This window comes from Eumetopias jubatus, unplaced genomic scaffold (genome assembly GCF_037043125.1).
Source record: "Eumetopias jubatus isolate StellerSeaLion01/CBP00866 unplaced genomic scaffold, mEumJub1_p1.0 scaffold_10, whole genome shotgun sequence".
NCBI classification, from domain to species: domain Eukaryota; kingdom Metazoa; phylum Chordata; class Mammalia; order Carnivora; family Otariidae; genus Eumetopias; species Eumetopias jubatus.
In genome coordinates this window covers 120129688-120149047 of record NW_028274816.1, presented here as the reverse complement: position 1 = coordinate 120149047, position 19360 = coordinate 120129688, and the positions used below count along the sequence as shown (strand labels likewise).

The 19360-nt window shown below is 50.0% G+C and overlaps 1 protein-coding gene across 1 annotated transcript; it reads right to left on the bottom strand.

Moving 5' to 3' along the window:
• Positions 1-2100: 2100 nt before the first annotated feature.
• On the bottom strand, positions 2101-18262 carry RAD51D (RAD51 paralog D). Its single transcript, XM_028109380.2, has 10 exons — positions 18018-18262; positions 17624-17685; positions 17285-17403; positions 11252-11333; positions 10864-10998; positions 10241-10336; positions 6449-6539; positions 6255-6325; positions 3502-3666; positions 2101-3335 (listed from the first exon to the last, which is right to left on the bottom strand). Exons 1-10 carry the CDS (start codon positions 18097-18099, stop codon positions 3252-3254), a joined length of 987 nt encoding a protein of 328 aa, XP_027965181.2. The 5' UTR covers positions 18100-18262; the 3' UTR covers positions 2101-3251.
• Positions 18263-19360: the final 1098 nt, after the last annotated feature.

The following is a 19360-nucleotide window of genomic DNA, read 5'->3' as shown; positions in this document are numbered from 1 at the left end:
TTTCCTTTGCCATGATTTCAATGTGGGTTCAAGAAGCAATTCTGCACTAATAAGATATGAGGTAAGTCTGCTTTGGTTGGAAGCTGAGTTTTAACTTAAAAGGACACAAGGACCACGTTCCTGCCTGTAGATATTGTCATGTCTGGGTTGATGTTCAGAATGGCTACACCCAGACCTTAACAAGGAGAATGAGCTTGAAGACAAAACCAACACAAAAGGAGAACAAAGCAGAAAGAGAAAAGGGGCTTTACACCCCTTCACACTGAGCCACTGAATGAGCCAATCTTGGACTTCATGTAACTGGAGATAACGTCCTTACTGTTGTAGCCTCTTTCAGCCAGATTTTGTTACTTGCAGCAGACAACAGCCTCCATGATACATGGACCTTTTGCCTGAGAGTCTTTGGGAGTTCAGGTGCCTGACTTAAAGTCATCAAGTGCTAGCCCACAGTAGGGACCCAATATTAATTTTGTCTAATCTCAAACTTGGGACATACAAGAATCCTCTCTAGAAAGATACATAAAAAGATACTTTGGGGACTTAATGACTGTCTAGGTCAGAAGAAAAACATTCCTGCATTCCTTCTTTGCCACCTTTAAAATGCATGAAAGCCCACCCACTCATGTAGTTAACCATTACTGAGCTCCCAGACTATGCAAAGAGCAAAAGAAAAATTGAAATGGATCTTGAGCTCAGGGTGCCTGGGTCGCTCAGTCGGCTAAGCATCTGCCTTCGGCTCAGGTCATGCTCCAGGTTCCTGGGATTGAGCCCCGCGCGGGGCTCCTTGCTCGGCAGGAAGCCTGCTTCTCCCTCTGCCTCTTCTCCTTGCCCGACTTGTGCTCTCTCTCAAATAAATAAATAAAATCTTTAAAAAAAAAATGGCTCTTGAGCTCATGGGCAACAAATGCACAGGAAGATGAGTGGTAGAGAGAGGTTCTGATGTCTATCTAGACCATACTTGATGCATAAAAAGGGAGGCTGTCAGGGTGAGTGTGCACCAGTCACAGAGGCCAACACCATCAGCAAAGGAAGCCAGAGGTGCTTGGGCACAAGAGGCAGCCTGGCCCGAGGCAGCCTGGCCCGAGGCACGCAAGGGGGACTGCTCAGTGCAGTGTGCCCCGAGTGGCGTGTGCAGGGGCAGCAGGCAGTGCGAGAGAAAGCTCTGGTCTGAGAGCAAGGTCTGAGGAGGAAGCAAGCTGTGAGGGACAAGGTCCTGCAGGATGTCACAGGTGGTTTGGAGCAGCAGCGAGGCCACGTGGTGATGGCCCTGGCACCCTGAGCTGGGGTTAGGACCTGGTGGGAAGACTGCTGTGCAGATGGCAAACTAAAGGCAACACAGAGATCCAAAGAGTCTGGCTTAGGAATCAGGAGTCCTAGGTTGCTGCTTTGCCACGGGGACCGTCACTTCTCTTTGGGCCTCAGCTTCCCTCTGTTAAGTGACAGGGTGGGGCACATGGTCTTTACAGGCCTCTCAGACTCCATTATTCCAGGGTCCTGACTCACCACATAGAGGGAACATGGCAGATCTGCCCAGGGCAGAGAGGGCAACCAGGCTCCACCTCGAATGCCCCCTCCAATTAGGAGGTCGTGCCTGCCTGGAGGGCCGTGCGGAGAAAAACTGCAAAACACTCCCGAGTTCCACAAAAACAGAATGCTTGGGAGATTGGTGAGACCCCCCCACCACCACCGGGGCTCAAAATGCTCAAATGGTAGGAGTGGCAGGGATTTGCCACCCCCTCGCTTAACGTCCCGTTTCCTATGATGGTTGCAGAAATGAGCCAACCACTCATGGTATGAGGATATGGAAGGTTCGTTTCTCCTGGGGTCCTTTCTGCAGGCAGCAGGGCCAGCCTCCCCCCAGTCCTAGGCTCCCCAACCCTTTCCTCACGCAGGCAGATACCCTGGAGCCGGTCTGCCGCTCACTCCTGATCCTCCATGCTTCCTGCTTCTGTCTCTGCTATGTTCATCATCTCATGTCCTATCTTCCCCCCGGAACTCTGCCCCCTCCTATTCCTGCAGCCAAGACACAACTAATTAATCACGACAGGCTCTCTAACCGAGAAAGGCGAACTTCCTTTAAAAAATGTGGACAGTAAACAATTCTGATCATTTCTCTACTTTGCCTTTTTATTATTCCTTCCCTGGTGTCCTCCTCTCCCCCCCAGCGAGGGCTACAGCTCTCAGATGGACGGCCACAGTGCCGCTAACAGACGGGGGGTTATTTCATACACTAGGGCACCAGGTTGTGGTACAGCTGTCAGGAAGAGAAGGGGAATTACATTGCATCTCAGAGCCACCGGCAATGAACTTCTGCATAAAGGACTAGATTTGCCATGTATTATTTACGCCAGCATCAATTTTCCCAGCTGCCTCTATTTACTGTGCAAATTCTCTCCTGTCTGTTTATGGGCAAGGCCATGGTTCAGCACCTCTGGCTGTGAGGCACCTCTATACTGTGGAGGGGCCCTACAGGGCACCATGCATAATAAACAAATAGCTGGATTCACTGTGGCCACATCCTCCCTTCCTGTTAAATTATATCCCTGGGACTGCAGCAAGTTCACAGTCTCACCTAGTCATGGTGATGCATGCAGGTGCGTGAAACCAAATAAGCAAGAGGAAAAAAAAGGAAGAACTGTTCTTTGGAACCTCACTAGGAGAAACTGAAAAACACCCTTCTGGGGGGAAATCAGGTGGCTCTGGGGCTCAAGGAATTTCCCGTTTGTATTTTTAAGAGCATGACATGGATAAAGAAGGGCTTTGCATTTACAAGGTTGCTTCCACCCAGTAACTCAAAGACAAAGCTAGGGGAAAGGGAGCTCCATCTTACAGATGGAAAAACAGAGGCAAAATAAAAAAGAGAGAGAGAAGCAGAGGCTTCCGGGCTCCGTCACTGTGTGAGGATGGAGCGTGGGTAAGATGGTGACACACAGGGTTCTGTCCAGTCACTAGCAGGCCTCTTCAGAGAGGCCGGAGGCCAGGGTGAACTCTGCTCGCAGGGAAACATATATGATAGAAACAAGGAAGAAAACTTGGCACCAGCATGAGTTTCTGGGTCCTTCCACCACCAAATCCTCTCTTGCCTGTAGCTCTGTTTCCACAGAAACAGAAGCTGAGGAAACAGAGATATCTCTTCTGCCCGCCCAAGAGCTTCTACTGCAGTCCCAAGTACCGGGTGGCAGTGACCAGCAGCTGCTAGTGTGCAGAGAGGTGGGGCGCTTGATGCCCCCCCTTCCCAATCAACAGCACAGTCATATCTGATCTCCCTGGGATGCTGGGCTCTGCTCTGGAGGCGCCCAGGTCCCAAGGTCTACCATCTCCTGGAAACCTGTTGGCTGGAAGAAGACAGGAGGGAATGGTAAGTTTTCGAGTTAAGCAACACAAGCAGGCAGCATCTTTGGTTGCCGGGTCTCAGCGTCCAAGAATTCCTCTATGAGACATCTGGGCACACAAACACCCTCAAGGGCCCAGATCCCTGCCTTTCCCCTGTGGCCAGCTCACCAGACGGGGAGATTTGGTCAGACATGCCCTGCGCTGACTGCCCGATGCTCCTGCTCCTTCGTCAATGTCCAGGAGAATCCGGGTGCTGGGTACAAAGCTCCAGGAGCGTCCAAGGGCAGGTCTCAGCTCTCCACTGTCTCTGTCTCGGGTCATGTGGTTGGTTACCTGAGGCAAAAAGAAGCAAAGACTTCTAGATTGATAATGCTGGTGTAGAGGATATCTGTTCCTTCTGCTTCATTCTACAAGTGGGAAAAGTGAGGCCCAACACAGAGAAAGGACTTCCCCCAAGGCTCCCTGAGTTATTGACAGCTGGTCTGGAACTAGAACCCCAGGTCCTCACTCGTGCTCAACTCTTTCCCGAAATCACCATGCCTCAGGCTTGACTCCAGCAGAAGGTCATAGGGCATAGGTCCGGGAATAAGCATCTCTGTCTGCACTTTGCTGGAGGGAAGATAGTGGTGGGCCTGCACCTCCTACACCCCCAACCCAGCAGACAGGCATTCTGAGACTATACCACCCAGCCCTTTGTGGCAGGGAGTACATCTGCCTGTAGGGGGTCATGGGAGCTTCGAAAGGGAGGTTGTAATCTGGTCAGTCAGTTCTCCGGTGCCCAGGATAGTCATAGGTAGGCTACCTGAGCCTCACAGCATCCCTTGATGAGAGTCTCCCCACCAGCCCCCCAACCAGGGGCAGGGGGCTGCAGCTTGTTCATCACTGAGTCCCCACTGCCTAAGCCAGGGCCACAAGCAGGTGATCATGTACAGCCTGAAGTCAGGAGAGGGAGGCCCTGGGACTCAACTTAAGAACAAAAGAACACTGCTGGTGGGTGTACGAATTAGTATAACCTTCCTGGAAATTTGGTGGTATACATTTAAAAATGTATGTATTCCCGGGGCTCCTGGGTGGCTCAGTTGGTTAAGCATCTGACTTCAGCTCAGGTCATGATCTCAGGGTCCTGGGATCGAGTCCTGCATCGGGCTCCCTGCTCAGCAGGGAGTCTGCTTCTCTCCCTCTGCCCGCCCCCCACCCCCCAGCTCATGCTCTCTCTCTCTGGTTCCCTTTTTCTCTCTCAAATAAATAAGTAAAATTTTTAAAAATAAATAAATAAAATAAATTTTAAAAAATGTGTATCCCTGACTCTGTAATTATACTTTTAGGAGTTTGAGAAAATAATATGAAATGTGCAAAGAAATTTAGGTATCAGGGTGTTCACTGGAGTTTTACTTAAAGATTTATATATTTATTTTAGAGAGAGAGAGCAAGCATGTGAACAGGGGAGGAGGGGGAGAGGGAGAATCTCAAGCAGACTCCCTGCTGAGCATAGAGCCCAGTGTGGGGCTCGATCTCACAATCCCGACATCATGACCTGAGCCAAAATCAAGAGTCCAATGCTTAACCAACTGAGCCAACAAGTGCCCCAGAGTTTTACTTAAAACAGAGGAAAACCAGGGGTGCCAGGGTGGCTCAGTCGGTTAAGTGTCTGCCTTCGGCTCAAGTCATGATCCCAGGGTCCTGGGATCGAGCCCCATGTCGGGCTCCCAGCTCAGCGGGGAGCCTGCTTCTCCCTCTCCCTCTGCATCTCCCCCTGCTTGTGCTCTCTCTCGCTTGCTCTCTGTGTCAAATAAATAAAATCTTTTAAAAAAAATTACAGAACACTTATAAAAAAATGAAAAAGAAAACAAAAGAGGAAAACCAGTAATGACCAGAAGGCCCAAATCAAGAAATAGATCATTATGGGATACCAGGGTTTGGCAAACTACTCCCGACCGGCCAAATGTGGCCCCAAAATTATTTCTGAAAGTCAAGTTTGGCTGGAACATAACCATGCCCTCTGTTTAGGGCCTCTCTGTGGTGGCTCTCACGCAATCTAGGCGGAGCTGAGTAGCAGTGACAGAAACCATATGGCCATAAAGCCTCGACCATTTACTCTCTGGCCCTTTACAGAAAAGTTTGCTGACCCCTGTACCATAGGTATTAAATAAAATATGTAACTGCGAAAAATGGCATTCTTAAAGCATCTATTTAAAGACATGGGAAATGGAATGAGATGAGTCGGGTTTTTTTAAAACACGGTTACAGTTGAGTTGGAAAGCTGGTTAAAAGTACACGCATATATGTAGAGAAAAGAGATTCTACGGAGATATATAAAAACATGAGTATGTTTTCTGTGGATGTGGAGATTTACTACAAATTTGACTCCTATATTTAACTATTTTTTACCCTATGAGAAGCATGCAGACTTTAAAAAAAGTCCTCCGTAAGCAGAAAAAGTTACTTCGGAGGCAAAAAACATCCCTTTCTATGAAGCACCGGAAAAGGCAAAACTATAGGGACAGAAACCAAATCAGTTGTTGTCTGGGGCTTGGGGACCTTTTTGGGGTAACCGAAATATTCTAGATCTTGACTGTGCCTTGTAACAAGAGCAGATACGTTAGTAACTGTTAGCCAAACTTCAAATGAGGAGAAAGTTACTGTGTGTGAGTTATCCTTCAATAAACCTGTCTTGAAGTAAAAAGAAAACCAAGACTGTCCCTGACCCCTTGGCTATTTATGTCCGATCCCATCACAGTCCAGGGCTCTAGATGGCCCAGGGAAGTTGGGCTAAGATCCTTTCCTAAAGGGCCACGTTGGGGGTTAAGTTGCCATTTAAGTAATGTAAACAGCTGGAACTAGAACTCGAAGTCAGGTCCCAACTTGGCAAAGCCCAGGGAGCAGAGATAAGACCAGCAGGTTGGCGAAGCCCACATCCTCACCACCACCGCCATGCCAAGGTCCCGGGCCAGGGTCTTCAGCTCTCGGGCCAGCTGCATCATCAAGGCCAAGCCTGGAGGAGGAGAAGCACAGGGTGAGGGCAGCAGGGCACCTGGGACTGGGCTGACCGGGGACTGCATTCCAGAGCTGGGAGGCAAGATCACGTCCCGGACCTGGGCTCTGCCGCACCTCTTACCTTCCCTCTGCTGACCTCCCAGAAGTGGGGAGACCACCGCAGTGACCGAGTCCACAACCACCACCTTCACCGTCACGGAGGCACTGCTCACCTGGGGAGAAGCAGAGGACATAAACCATTTGGCCTCTAGGGAGCGTCCAATATAGGGCAAGCTTGCTCCTCTATCAGAAACCTGTAAAGGGGGCGCCCGAGTGGCTCAATCGGTTAAGCATCAGCCTTCGGCTCAGGTCAGGATCCCAGGGGCCAGAGATTGAGCCCCGCGCTGGGCTCTCTGCTCCCTCTGCCTGCACTCTGCCTACCTGCCAAAATGAGTAAGTTAAAAAAAAAATCTTAAAAAAAAAAAACTGATAAGAAATAAGTTCTCCAACCCCAAATACAGCTGTGCAGGCATCATGGAATTTCAGTAAGGTCTTTTTTCCCCATCTCCATTTGTAGGTATAATAGATTTTACTGAAGGCTTGGGTGGATAGAGGGGGTTTGAATCACAGGACATCACAGATACACGAAAATAATTAAATTTGAGAAATCCCTGTTCCAAGTTCTGTGGCCCCAGTCACGAATTTTCTTTATTTTCTTTGTTTAACTTATTTTTAAAGTAATCTCTACACCCAACTTGGGGTTTGAACTCACAACCTCAAGATCAAGAGTCACATGCTACACCCACAGAGCCGGCCAGGCCCCCAGTCCTGAATTTTTTTTAGGATTTTTTTCCCTAAAGTTTATTGATTGATTGATTGACTGATTGATGGAGAGAGCTCACACGCGTAGGGGAAGGAGAAAGAGATGGAGAAGGACAAGCAGACTATCCCAGGCCCTATCCCTGGACCCTGCGATCACAACCTGAACCGAAATCAGGAGTTAGGTGTTCAACTGACTGAGCCACCCAGGTGCCCCAAGATTTTTTTTTAAAGTAGGCTCCACACCGAGAGTGGAGCCCAACACGGGCTTGAACTCAGGACCCTGAGATCAAGACCTGAACTGAGATCAAGAGTGGGATGCTTGGGGTGCTTGTGTGGCGCAGCTGGCTAAGCAGCCGGCTCCTGATTTCAGCTCAGGTCGTGATCTCGGGGTCCTGGGATCTAGCCCCACACTGGACTCCCCACTCAGCAGAGATGCTCCAGGATTCTCTCTCTCTCCCTCCCCCTCCTTCTGCCCCTCCCCTCACTCATTCTCTCTCACACGCTCTCTCCCTCAAATAAATAAATCTTAAAAAAAAAAAAAAAAGGCGTGGGATGCTTAACTGACTGAGCCACCCAGGCACCCCCAGTCCTGAATTTTCTTAGCGGCCATCTTTCTTATGGCCAGCCTTCTCCACCACCATCTTGCCAGGCTCTTCTCCCTCTTCTGCTTCCTTTCCAAATTCCTAACTCCCTGTGCTGAAGGGGTTAGCCTTCTCTTTACTTCAGTCTCCTTCTAGATCATGCCTCTAGGGCCTCATCTTCCGCATCTAAAGCAGTTCCAATACAGACTATATAGACAGCCATCTGTTAAAACCATCATCTTTTGTCTCCAAACATGCATTAGCATCATTCTAGTTTCTTGGACCTAACCTCCCTTACTCTTTATGTCCAAGTCATTTGCTGATTCTGTTTCCACAACGTTCTTTCTCACTTCATGCGGGCCAAATCTTGGATTTTCGGCATAATCTGGTCTTTTGCATGTCTTCCTTCATTGTCCAGTTACTGACTCTCATGTCATCCACTCATCTAAGACAGGATGGCAGAAAAGAAGAGAAGCTAAAACTGAAACCAGCTTAGCTCTTCCTCACTCTGGGAGAGCAGGTTAAAATCTCTGGCTAAAATGCGGACAGCCGGCCTTTCACTGCTGGTAACTATGGAGCTGTCAGGTCGTCCGTGGCAGACAGACCCGAAAGCGGCCCCTTGACCTCCACCTCCAGGTATTCAAGCCTTGTGTAATCCCTTCCCCCAACCGTGGGTGAGTCCTGTGGCTGGCTTCTGACTAATACAGTGTCAAAGGTGCTGGAATGTCACTCTCTTGATGAGGCTATGCTATATGGCAGAGGTGATGGGACGTCACTCCCAAGATTACGTTATGTTACATGAAACTGCATGTTGCATTTTGCTCTTTCTTTTTTTTAATTTAACTTATTTGAGAGAGAAAGAGTGAGAGCACGAGTGAGGGGAGGAGCAGAGGGAGAGAGAGAGAGGGAGAAGCAGACTCCCCACCAAGCACAGAGCCCAACGAGGGGCTTAATCCCAGGACCCTGAGATCGTGATCTGAGCCGAAGTCAGAGGCTTGACCGACTGGGCCAGCCAGGTGCCCCTTGCTCTCATCCTTGTGCTGTTTTGATGAAGGCCGTGCTGTGAACTGCCTATGGGAAGGGCCGCAGGGCAGAGAACAGTGGGAGCATGGACAACTGCCAGCAAGACACTGAACCCCCTAGGAAATGAGTCCTGGTGACAACCTGAGTGAACTTGTATGCGGATTCTTCCCCACTTGAGCCTCCAGATAAGAACACAGTCCAGCTGCCATCTTGATTACAGACTACTGAGATCCCAACAGAAGCCCCAGCTAAGCCGTGCCCAGACTCCTGACCCACAGAAACTGTGAGGTAGTAAACGTGTTAAGTCATTACGTTTGTGGTAACTTGTTATGCCATAATAGAATATATACTATCATAATGGTCTTCCAGTAAAAAAACACAAGTCATTTGACCTGGGAGTTGAGAGATTTAGTTCTTATCCTAATTATGTAGTGACTTTGAGCAACTTACTGAACTTCTCTGGTCCTCACTCTCCCCATCTCTAGAAATGAGAGGGCTGGATTAGATCGGGGCTACTTGACTTCATGTCTCAAAACACATGGGTCATAACCAGCTACAGCTCCTATGGCAAGTATCTGTTCAACTATTAAGTGTTCTAAAGTTTGTAGAAATCATTTACTTTACACACGGTCTTGGGTATGCCCATAGGAACATGTTATGCTTTGGGATCTGAGAAAGTTTAACAAGAGTTGAGCTATTCTAAGATGTCTTTCTAAATCTAATAGCCTGTAAATGAGTGCACCAAATCCTGTCTAAGCACCCAGCAGGTAAGATGGGGTACCAACCCAAATGCCACTCTAAACCCCTCTTCCTTGTTAACAGGATTCTGGATGTGTTCAGGTAGTGGGCAGAAATCTGATGTCATGGAAGGTGGGCCCAACCCCTAGTCTAAGATACACATAAAACTCCATTTTGGCCAACTAGATGTAAGGCGAAGTCTACTAGTGGGTTTTGGAGAAAGATTTTTCTTTCCTGATAAAAGGGAAGAAATGCAGAAAAGGGGCCATCTATTACTGCCCTGAATACGGGTGTTGATCTGCGAGGACGTGATGCTTAGAGCTATAGCAGCCACTTTGCAATCACGAGGGGGAAGAGCAAGAGAATCAGACACACCAACTGGAGCCCTGATACCATGGACCTGCCAACCTCCAGACTCATGAGAGATAATTAAATGGCCTCAAGGTTCAAGTGCCTGTCACACAGACTCTATTACTTGCAGCTGAAAGTAATCCTCACTGATCCAGGAGGGATGAATGCAGAAAAGAATACGACATGATCCTTGCACTCAAGGGTCTTACTGTTTAGTGAGGAAGATGGGCAGGTAAACAATGAGGCACTCAGGAAGGAATTAAGCATCCAGGAATCCCATCCCATCCTGTGGCAGGCACAGCTGGAGTCACCAGATGGCACATCTGCATTTCCAAACAGTCTGTCCTAGGACACCTGCCCACATGCAGACAGCGCTGACAAGCTGGGTGAAGCAGGGAGGGGCAGAACAACAGGCTCACCTGCTGGGACATGGCACCCCGGAAGTCCTGTAGCACGTCCAACATCTGGAAGATGTCAAACGCACGCACCACCTGGATCCTCTGGAGAGCTCCTGCCTAAAGGGGTAGGAAGGAGAAGGAGGGGCTTTGGATAAGAGGGAGCAGGGGCTCAACCAAGATAAAGAGGGATTTTAAAGCTGAGCAGAAAGAGACCCCTAGACATAAGGACTCTGGTCCAAGATGGCAAATGGGCTTTTTCTCCGGGGCCAGTTCTCACAGTGGTGGCTGCCTGGGTGCCAAGCTGCAAAGCCAAGTCACAGCTCAGTGGGAAAGTATGGCAGGTCTGATTAGGAACATCTGCCATGGCAAATAATGGGAAGGAAACACAGATGCCGCGTGCCTGCCAGCCCTGAGTTAGGGTGTGCAAGGAGCTGGGTCACCTGGGAGATCAGTGTGGGTAGCATCCAAGCTGGGATAATGTCGTAACAGGAAGAATTGAAGAACACAGGAAGAATTAATATAACAGCACGTTTCAAAGCCAGAAATGACTGTTCATCCAAATGGCCAAAATTCTTGCAATATAAGGGATAATGGGGTCTTTCTGTGTCAGAACCTCAAAGGAACTCAAGCCTCCTGCCCCTTACCTGCTCCTCCTCATCTGAAGTTCTGGCCTGAAGTAGCTGGAGGATGCGGGAGGCTGTCAGTCCTCCATTGGAATCAATGTACACAACATTCTGCTGTAGGCCATAGGCCACATTTGCAGCCACACAAAGACATACCTGAGGAGACAAGGCATTGGGAGAACTTGAGCCCCCAAAGAAGGCCCAGAATGGGAGCCCCCCACCAAATCCTGTCCAGATCCCAGTGACACGAATTGGCCATATTCAAGCCCCACTTCTCACCACCCATCTCTCTGAATCACAAGTACATTGGCAGAAGCTCCCCCAGGGATCCAGAGCTATGCACCCACCCTCCCACTTCCTCCCCACCCACCACCCCCCACGTCCTCCTGGCTGCCGGCTGCCCATGTACCTGGGTTTTGCCGCTACCTGGGCCTCCTACAATCTCAGTCACTTCTCCAGTGTAGAGACCCGCATCAAGCAGTTTGTCCAGGCTGATGAAAGAAGAGGAAGGAAGAGAATCAACCCAGCGGACTGGTGGGAACAGAGGGGAGTAGGAACTAAGAAGAAAAGCAAGACATTCCTTCCCAGCACTGCTTCTGTCCAGAGATGGTCTGAACATCTCTAGGGAAAGAGGGCACGGCTACAAGCTCCTCCTTGGGCCCCTCCTCATCTGTTCACGCCCAGCCTGAAGATCACTCTGCTCTCCACAGCGGTCTCTGCACCCCAGCAAAGGGTCCTCCTTCCATTCTCGACCTTAATCCCTTACGGGTTTCCTTGGTAGCATTTCCCATAATTTGTCATTATTTATTTATTTATTTAAGATTTTTATTTATTTGAGAGAGAGAGATAGCAAGAGAGAGCAAGAGTGGGGGGGTGCGGGGAGAGGGAGAAGCAGACTCCCCAACAAGCAGGGAGCCCGATATGGGGCTCGATCCCAGGACCCAGAGATCATGACCCGAGCCGAAGGCAGACCCAGGCACCCTCGTCATTTTTTAAACTTTGAAATAATTATAGATTCATAGGAAATTGCAAAAAAAAAAAAAAAAAAAAGATTGCACAGGACGGTCCCATGTACCCCTCCCCTCACTTCCCCTAATGGTGGCCTCTTGTACTGTATGACATCACAAGCCAACCGCAGTGCAGTCTACAGAGCTCATCCAGATTTCCCCGGTGTTCCGTGTGTGTGTACAGTTCTGTGCAATCTTATCACACGTGTAGGTTTATGCAACCACCACAAGCAACACACAGAATATTTCCATCACGATAAGTCTCCCTTGAGTCACCCTGTTGTAGCCACACCCCTCCATCCCACCCCGAATCCCTGGCAACCACCAACTGTTCTCCATCTCTGTTACGATGTTACTTCAAAAGTGTTACATACAAGGAATCACACTGTATGTAGCCGTTGTGGCTGGCTTCTTTGTGGCTGGCTTCTTTTGCTCAGCATCATTCCCTTGAGATCTGTCCAAGTTGTCCTAGCTGTTGCTTTTTATTGCCGAGAAGTAGCCCATGGTATGGATGCACCAAGTTTGTTTAACCATTCACCCACCGAAGCCTGTTTCCAGGTTGGGGCAATTGTGAATCAAATGGCTATGATCATCTGTGTACAGGTTTTTGTGTAAACCTGTTTTTCTTTCTCTGGAATAAATGTCTAAGAATGCAACTGCCAAGGGACGCCTGGCTGGCGCAGTCGGTGGAGCGTGAGACTCTCTAACTCAGGGTTGGAAGTTCGAGCCCCACGCTGGGTGTAGAGATTACTTAAAAATAAAATATTAGGGGCACCTGGGTGGCTCAGTCGTTAAGTGTCTGCCTTCGGCTCAGGTCATGATCCCAGGGTCCTGGGATCGAGCCCCACATGCATGGAGCCCTGCATGCATGGAGCCCTGCATCGGGCTCCCTGCTCTGCGGTAAGCCCATTTCTCCCTCTCACACTACCTCTCTCGCTGTCTCTCTGTCAAATAAATAAACAAAATCTTTTTAAAAAATTAAATTAAAAAAATAAAATATTAAAGGGGTGCCTGGGTGGCTCAGTCAGTTAAGTGTCCAACTCTTGATTTTGGCTCAGGTCATGATCTCAGGGTTGTGAGACTGAGCCCAGCACGGGGCTCCATGCTGGGTATGGAGCCTGCTTAAGATTCTCTCTCCCTCTGCCCCTCTCCCCTGTCTCTTAAAAAAAAAAGAACACAACTGTTGTATGGTAAGCACATGACAATTTTGTTTTTTAAAATTTAAATTCAATTAATTAACATATAATGTAATATTTGTCTCAGGGATACAGGTCTGTGATTCATCAGTTGTATATAACACCCAGTGCTCATTACAACACATATTCTCCCCAATGTCCATCACCCAGCCACCCCATCCCCCACACCCCACCCCTCCAGCAACCCTCAGTTTGTTTCCTGAGATTAAGAGTCTCTTATGGTTTGTCTCCCTCTCTGGTTTCATCTTCTTTCATTTTTTCCTCTCTTCTCCTATGATCCTCTGCCTTGTTTCTTAAATTCCACGTATCAGTGAGATCATATGATAATTGTCTTTCTCTGATTGACTTATTTCGCTTAGCATAATACCCTCTAGTTCCATCCACGTCATTGCAAATGGCAAGATTCCATTTTTTTTTTTGATGGCTGCAGCACATGTTAATTTTATAAGAAACAATAAACTACTTTCCCGAATGGCTATGCCATGTTACTATCCCCAGCAATGTATGAGTAATCCAGTTTCTCCACATCCTTAACAGCATTTGGTCTTGTCACCATTTTTTGGTGTGGCCATTCTGGTAGGTATATAGTAATGTATCTCATTGTGGGTTGTTTTTTGTTGTTGTTGTTGTTGTTGTTTTCTATTTTATTTAAAGGGGAGGGAGAGGGACAAACAGACGTGGGGCTTGATCCCACAACCGTGAGATCATGACCTGAGCTGAAATCAAGAGGAAGAAGCTCAACAGACTGAGCCACCCAGGTGCCCCCATTGTGGTTTTAATTTGCATTTCCCTAAGAACTAATGATGTCTGACATTTTTTCGTGTGATTATTTGACATTTGTATGTTCTCCTTGGTAAAATATCTGTTCCTGTCTGTTGTCCATTTACTAAATGGACTGTTTCACTGTTGGAGTTTTAAGAAATTTTTTTTTTAAGATTTTATTTATTTATTTCAGAGAGAGAGCATGAGTGAGGGGAGGAGCAGAGAGAAGAACAAGCCGACTCCCCTCTGAGCAGGGAGCCTGACGCAGGGCTCGATCCCGGAACCCTGAGATCACGACCTGAGCCAAAGGCAGACGCTTCGCTGACTGAGCCACCCAAGCGCCTCTTAAGAATTCTTTATATATTCTAGATGCAAGTCCTTTGTTGAATATGAGGCTTGCAAATATTTTCCCCACTGTACAGCTTGTCTTTTTCTCTTCTGCAAAGCAAAAGTTTTAATTCTCAATTTTTTTATTTTCTTGATTAAAAATTTTATATTTCTTTTACTGATCACACTTTTGGTGTCAGTCTAAGAACCCTTTGCCTAGCCCTAGTTCTCAAAGATTTTCTCCTCCGTTTTGTTCTAAAAGCTTGACAGTGTTAGGGCGCCTGCCTGGATCAGCTGGAAGAGCATGCAACTCGATCTCAAGGTTGTGAGTTTGAGCCCCACATTAGGTGTAGAGATTACTTAAAATCTTAAAAAATAATCCAGGGGCACTTGGGTGGCTCAGTTGGTTGGGTGTCTGCCTTCGGCTAGGGTCATGATCCCAGGGTCCTGGGATCGAGCCCCGCATCGGGCTCCCTGCTCAGCAGGAAGCCTGCTTCTCCCTCTCCCACTCCCCCCGCTTGTGTTCCCTCTCTCACTGTCTCTCTGTCAAATAAATAAATAAAATCTTTAAAAAAAAATGTTTTAGCAATTCAAAGTCATTGGCTTTTCCATGTAATTATCAGAATAAGCTTTATTTTTACAAAAAAAAATATGCTGGGACTTTGGTAGGAACTGAATTAAGTTTATAGGGCAATTTGGGGAGAATTGACATCTTTACTATGCTGAGTCTCCCAATCCATGAATACAGTGTGTCTCTCCATTTATTTGGGTCTTCTTGATTTCTTTCATCAGCAAGTTTTAATTTTCAGCATACAGCTCCTATACCCGCTGTTAGATGTAGACCTAAGTATTTCATTTTCTTTGGAGCAACTGTAAATGGTATTACCTTTTAATTTCCATTTCCACATGTTCGAGTATATAGAAACGCAATTGACTTTTATGTGCTAATCTTGTATCCTGCAGCCTTGCTGAATTCACTTAGTTCTGGGAGTTGGTGATTATTTTCTATGTGCTTGTTTTTGTCTCTCGTCCCCATTTGGCCCAGAGCACCCAGGGGCAAGGACACTGGCACAGTGCTGGAAACAGAGGAGACACACAATAAATGTTGCCAGAGAAACAAGCAGTAGAACAGTAGTATTTAGTTACTATATTGTCGAGCCCCGCATCGGGCTCCCTGCTCAGCGAGAAGCCTGCTTCTCCCTCTCCCACTCCCCCTGCTTGTGTTCCCTCTCTCGCTGTGTCTCTGTCAAATGAATAAATAAAATCTTAAAAAAAAAAAAAAGCGTTTACTTTGGGTGAATGAAGCATTTTCCAAATGTCTGACTACATAACTCCCTGCCTCCCTTTTAAGAGTTACATCCGTCCAGTGTCCACAGAACACTGTGAGCAGGACTAGAGACCTAGCGCCTGATCTGACTCTTCATGCCTACATCCCACCAGGAAGCAGGGCCTGTTGTACCTCATTTCAACACATCTCCTGCTGTCACCTGCCCTGGATCGGACTCACACACCCCACCACCGCTGTCTCTCCTGGCCTCTCTCCTGCAAGCCTCCCCAGTCCTGTCCACCCTGCACACCTCTGCCCTGTGCCGACAGCTCCCTTTCGCATTACGGCCTCCCACTGGGAGGGAGGCACCAGGGCTGGGGAGTCAGAGTCAGGAGCATGATGGATGTGGCCCCAAGCTCCCGGCGTCCTACTTACTAGCCGAGCGAACTTAAGCGAGCCACTTAAACTGAGCCCCAGCTTCCTCGTCTCTCCAACGGTTGAGTTTAACTGTAACGCACTCATTGGTGGTGGTGGAGAAAAAATGAAAGCATGTGCTGCGAAGTGCAAGATCGGGGCCGGGCTCTCCACAGGCACTCACAGAAGGTCTGTCTCCTCCACAAGGCTTTCTGGAACCACTCTGATCTCCCTTGCTACAACCCACTGTGGCCACAAACCTGTCCATATATCACTGGACTGCTCCCTAAGCGCTTCCTCTGCCTGTTGGTTTCATAAGTAGCCGAAGCCCCAGGGCTGGTTCGGGTTAATCGGTCCCTCCTTCTGCTGCCTCCACACATGCTTCCACCTTTCTCCCGCTGACCAGCTCTTCTATCTACCCACTAGGCCCCACGCTCATAAAGTGTAGGAGCTGTGCCAGACTTGTACACCTATCATCTGCACATACCTGGCACCTGGTAGGCACAGAGTCGGTGCTTGATGGATAACAGCTGCAGACCCCCACCCAGGAGGAGCAAGCCCCATGCTGTGCGAACCTTGCCAAGAGAACGTGTCAGGGAAACAGCAAGGGCCAAACCGATCCAGAGACCTTGCTGGTGGCAGAGTTCCTCATCAAATTACACACAGGCCAGGAAAGAGATCAGATTCCCTTGGCCAGAAACTGGCTGTTGTCTTCCAACTCTTTCCGAACAACACAGAGGAATGGGAGTCCTCCTCCACGGAAGCTCTCTTGGCCCCTCTTGCTGCAGAGTATGGGGAACACTCCGGTTCTGATCAGGTATCCCAGGGCTGCTCCCCCGACTCCTCACCCCTCCCTCCTCTTGGGCTAAAGGCAAGTTTGGTTAATAATCACCAACGCGCAGGATCACTGAAGAGATTATGTAACTTAATGTCAGTGGCTGGCACCTAGGAGGCACTTGGCGAGTGTCAGTCCTGCCACGTTCTCTTGCCCTGTCCCTAAGTAAAGTGGGAAGCAGGGCCAGAGCGGAGTTGTTCTGGTCTAATAATAATGAAATACTGACATCTTGTGTTACAGGATAGTGGTTCTCCACCAGAAGCAATTTTGCCCCCCTTGGGGTCATTTGGCAACATCTCTCCAGACATTTTTGATTGTCACAACATGGGGAGAATGGAGGTACAACTGGTATCTAGTGAACACAGGCCAGGGATGCTGCCAAAAACCCTATAATGCACAGGACACAGCCCCCCCCCCCCAACCAAGTAATTACAAATCCCAAAACGTTCAGAGTGTGAAGTCGAGAAACCCTGTTGTAGGGTGAGAGACCTCAGAAGTCCCGACCATCTGTCCATGTTGCCCCCATGGCTACTTGAAAAACCCTGCTCTCTCTAGCCTCAGGCGTTAAGAGGCCACCCCGGAGGCAGTCCTGTTCTCTGGCCTCTCGCCGTCCTCCCCAAACACACATACAAACCTTCCGATGCCAGTGGACAGGATGGCAGTGGAAGTCTTTAGTTCCTCGTAGAGATCAGCGCCATTGCAGGGGAAGGCTGAGAACTGGGCCAGCAGCACCCTTCTCAGGGCGACCAGGGCCTGCGGAAGGGGCAGGGGCAACTCAGGTTGGGGCCGGGGATGCTGCAGCCCAAAGCAGCCCAGGGTACTCTGCAACGGCCGGCCAGAGGAGGGGGCAATCCCAGGGTCTCATACGCTCCCCCCACCCTACTTATCAACCTCTGGGAACCCTCTGCTCCTTTGGCTCAGGGGTGAGCATTTAGACTCACCTAGGTTTGGACCGTAGAGATGGGCAGCTCACCTTGTAAGACAAGCCACATTTCTGGGCCACGTCCTCCAGGTCTGCGGAAACCAGGTCCACCACTGAAAACAAAACCCACGTGGTTGATTGGTAGGAAGGGAGGCCCGGGCTTTCCACACTGGGCTTCGCCTCTACCTAAAGTGGGGTGACGGTTCTGCCTCGGGGCAGGCAGGCTCAGGGGGCCCAGGTAAAACACAGAGCCGCAGGGCCTGGCGAGGCGCCCTGGCGCCCGGCACCCGGTAGGGGTTCTGCCCTCCCCGCGGGGCTCGGCGGGCCCCACTCCCGCCTTCCCGAGCCTCTACAGAGCGCGGAGGGGACGGCCCCTCCGGGGTGCGCCGGCGCGGGGGACGCCGAGTCCGCGCTGTGCCCAGCTGGGGGGCGCGCACGCGGTCACCTGTCTTGATCCCGCGGCTCCTCAGTTGCCCGACCGTGTCGTGGGTGAGGCCCGGGCACAGCCCGGCCCTGAGCACGCCCATGTTCCCTGGGGGCCGCGGGGGCGCCGGGCTCGGGGCTGCTTGCCCCGCGGGCACCAGCCGGGCTCTCTGCTCACGCCCGGCGGCGCCCCTTTCCGGAGGGGACGCAGGCGGCGGCGCGGAGGGGATGGCCGCCGCCGGGTCCCTGCGCTGCGCTGCGCTGCGGCCCCGCCGCTCGCGCCTCGCCGCGCTTCCGCCTTCCAGGCGCCAGGGACGGGCCTGCAACGCCATCTGCTGGCCGCGCGGCGACAGGGCGGTTGGGGCGGAGCCGCGCGCGGGCCGGAGCCACGCCACGCCCCCGCGCCGTTTCGGGCGGGCGCCCCCAGTGCTCGGCTCCCGGCCCGCCACGCCCCGCACGCGGCGCCCGCACCCGCCTCCACCCGCCTCCCCCGGGCGCGCGCGGAGACCGTGCTGCGCCCGCTTCTGTTTTAAACGCTGGGCGGCGGAGCTCGGCCAGACGGATCGTCCGTGACCTCAGGCCCCTACCCGTTAGTGATGAGGATAGCGAGGAGGAATCAAAGATACTGGGTAATTACAGATTGGATGTCAGGGGCTAAGCAGCAGCAGAGCGCAGAGAGGGCATCTGCATCTCTAATTTGGAAGGAAAAAAAACAAGAGTATTTTTTTGGATGAATAGCAACAACAAAAGCCCTGCTGATGTGGAACATAAAAAATATGATTTGGCATTTTTAGATGTCCTTTGCTTTGCCTCGTCCTCTGGAAGACATAGCACAACTTTACAGGGATACCTCCTCAGAATCCAGTGAGACCCGTGCTGGTTTTGTCCCCATTTCACAGAGGCGAAAACTGAGGCTTGGCCAGGTGAAGTCACTTGCCAAAAGTTACACAACCTGTAGGTGCAGAGCCGGACTTAGAGTGGACAAATCCACATCTGAGTGCAAAGCCAGTGCTGTTTCAATAGCCTCTCTTCCTACTGTCGAAGTTGTATATAGGTTTTCTTATGGTAAGGTGGTTTCCTTGCGAGCAGAAAAATGTCTGGCCCATATTTGTATTCCTCTGCGGCACCCACCATTGTCACTCAACACATGAAGACACTTGTGGTGAGGATGTGGCACATTTAGAGTTCTAGCCGTAAAACCTGGCTGTATGTGGGCTGTGAGCCCCCTGAGCCATCTGGACTTTCCCTGTGCCTACCGACATAGTGGGGATTTGCTGCCTAGGATTTCTGGGTATAGAGCCTCAGCATCCTAGAGACAAAGTCCCCACTCCCAGAGACCCATTTCAGTCCTGCTTGTTTCCCAGG

What these genes read in the sequence shown, in the direction of transcription:
- RAD51D (XM_028109380.2), bottom strand. Translation starts at nt 18,099, where the DNA reads ATGGGCGTGCTCAGGGCCGGGCTGTGCCCGGGCCTCACCCACGACACG. An exon ending in AATGTGGCTTGTCTTACAAG is followed by an intron (nt 17,404 to 17,623) that starts GTGAGCTGCCCA and finishes CCCCTTCCGCAG; the next exon opens with GCCCTGGTCGCCCTGAGAAG. An exon ending in CAGGTAGCGGCAAAACCCAG is followed by an intron (nt 10,999 to 11,251) that starts GTACATGGGCAG and finishes TTGTCTCCTCAG; the next exon opens with GTATGTCTTTGTGTGGCTGC.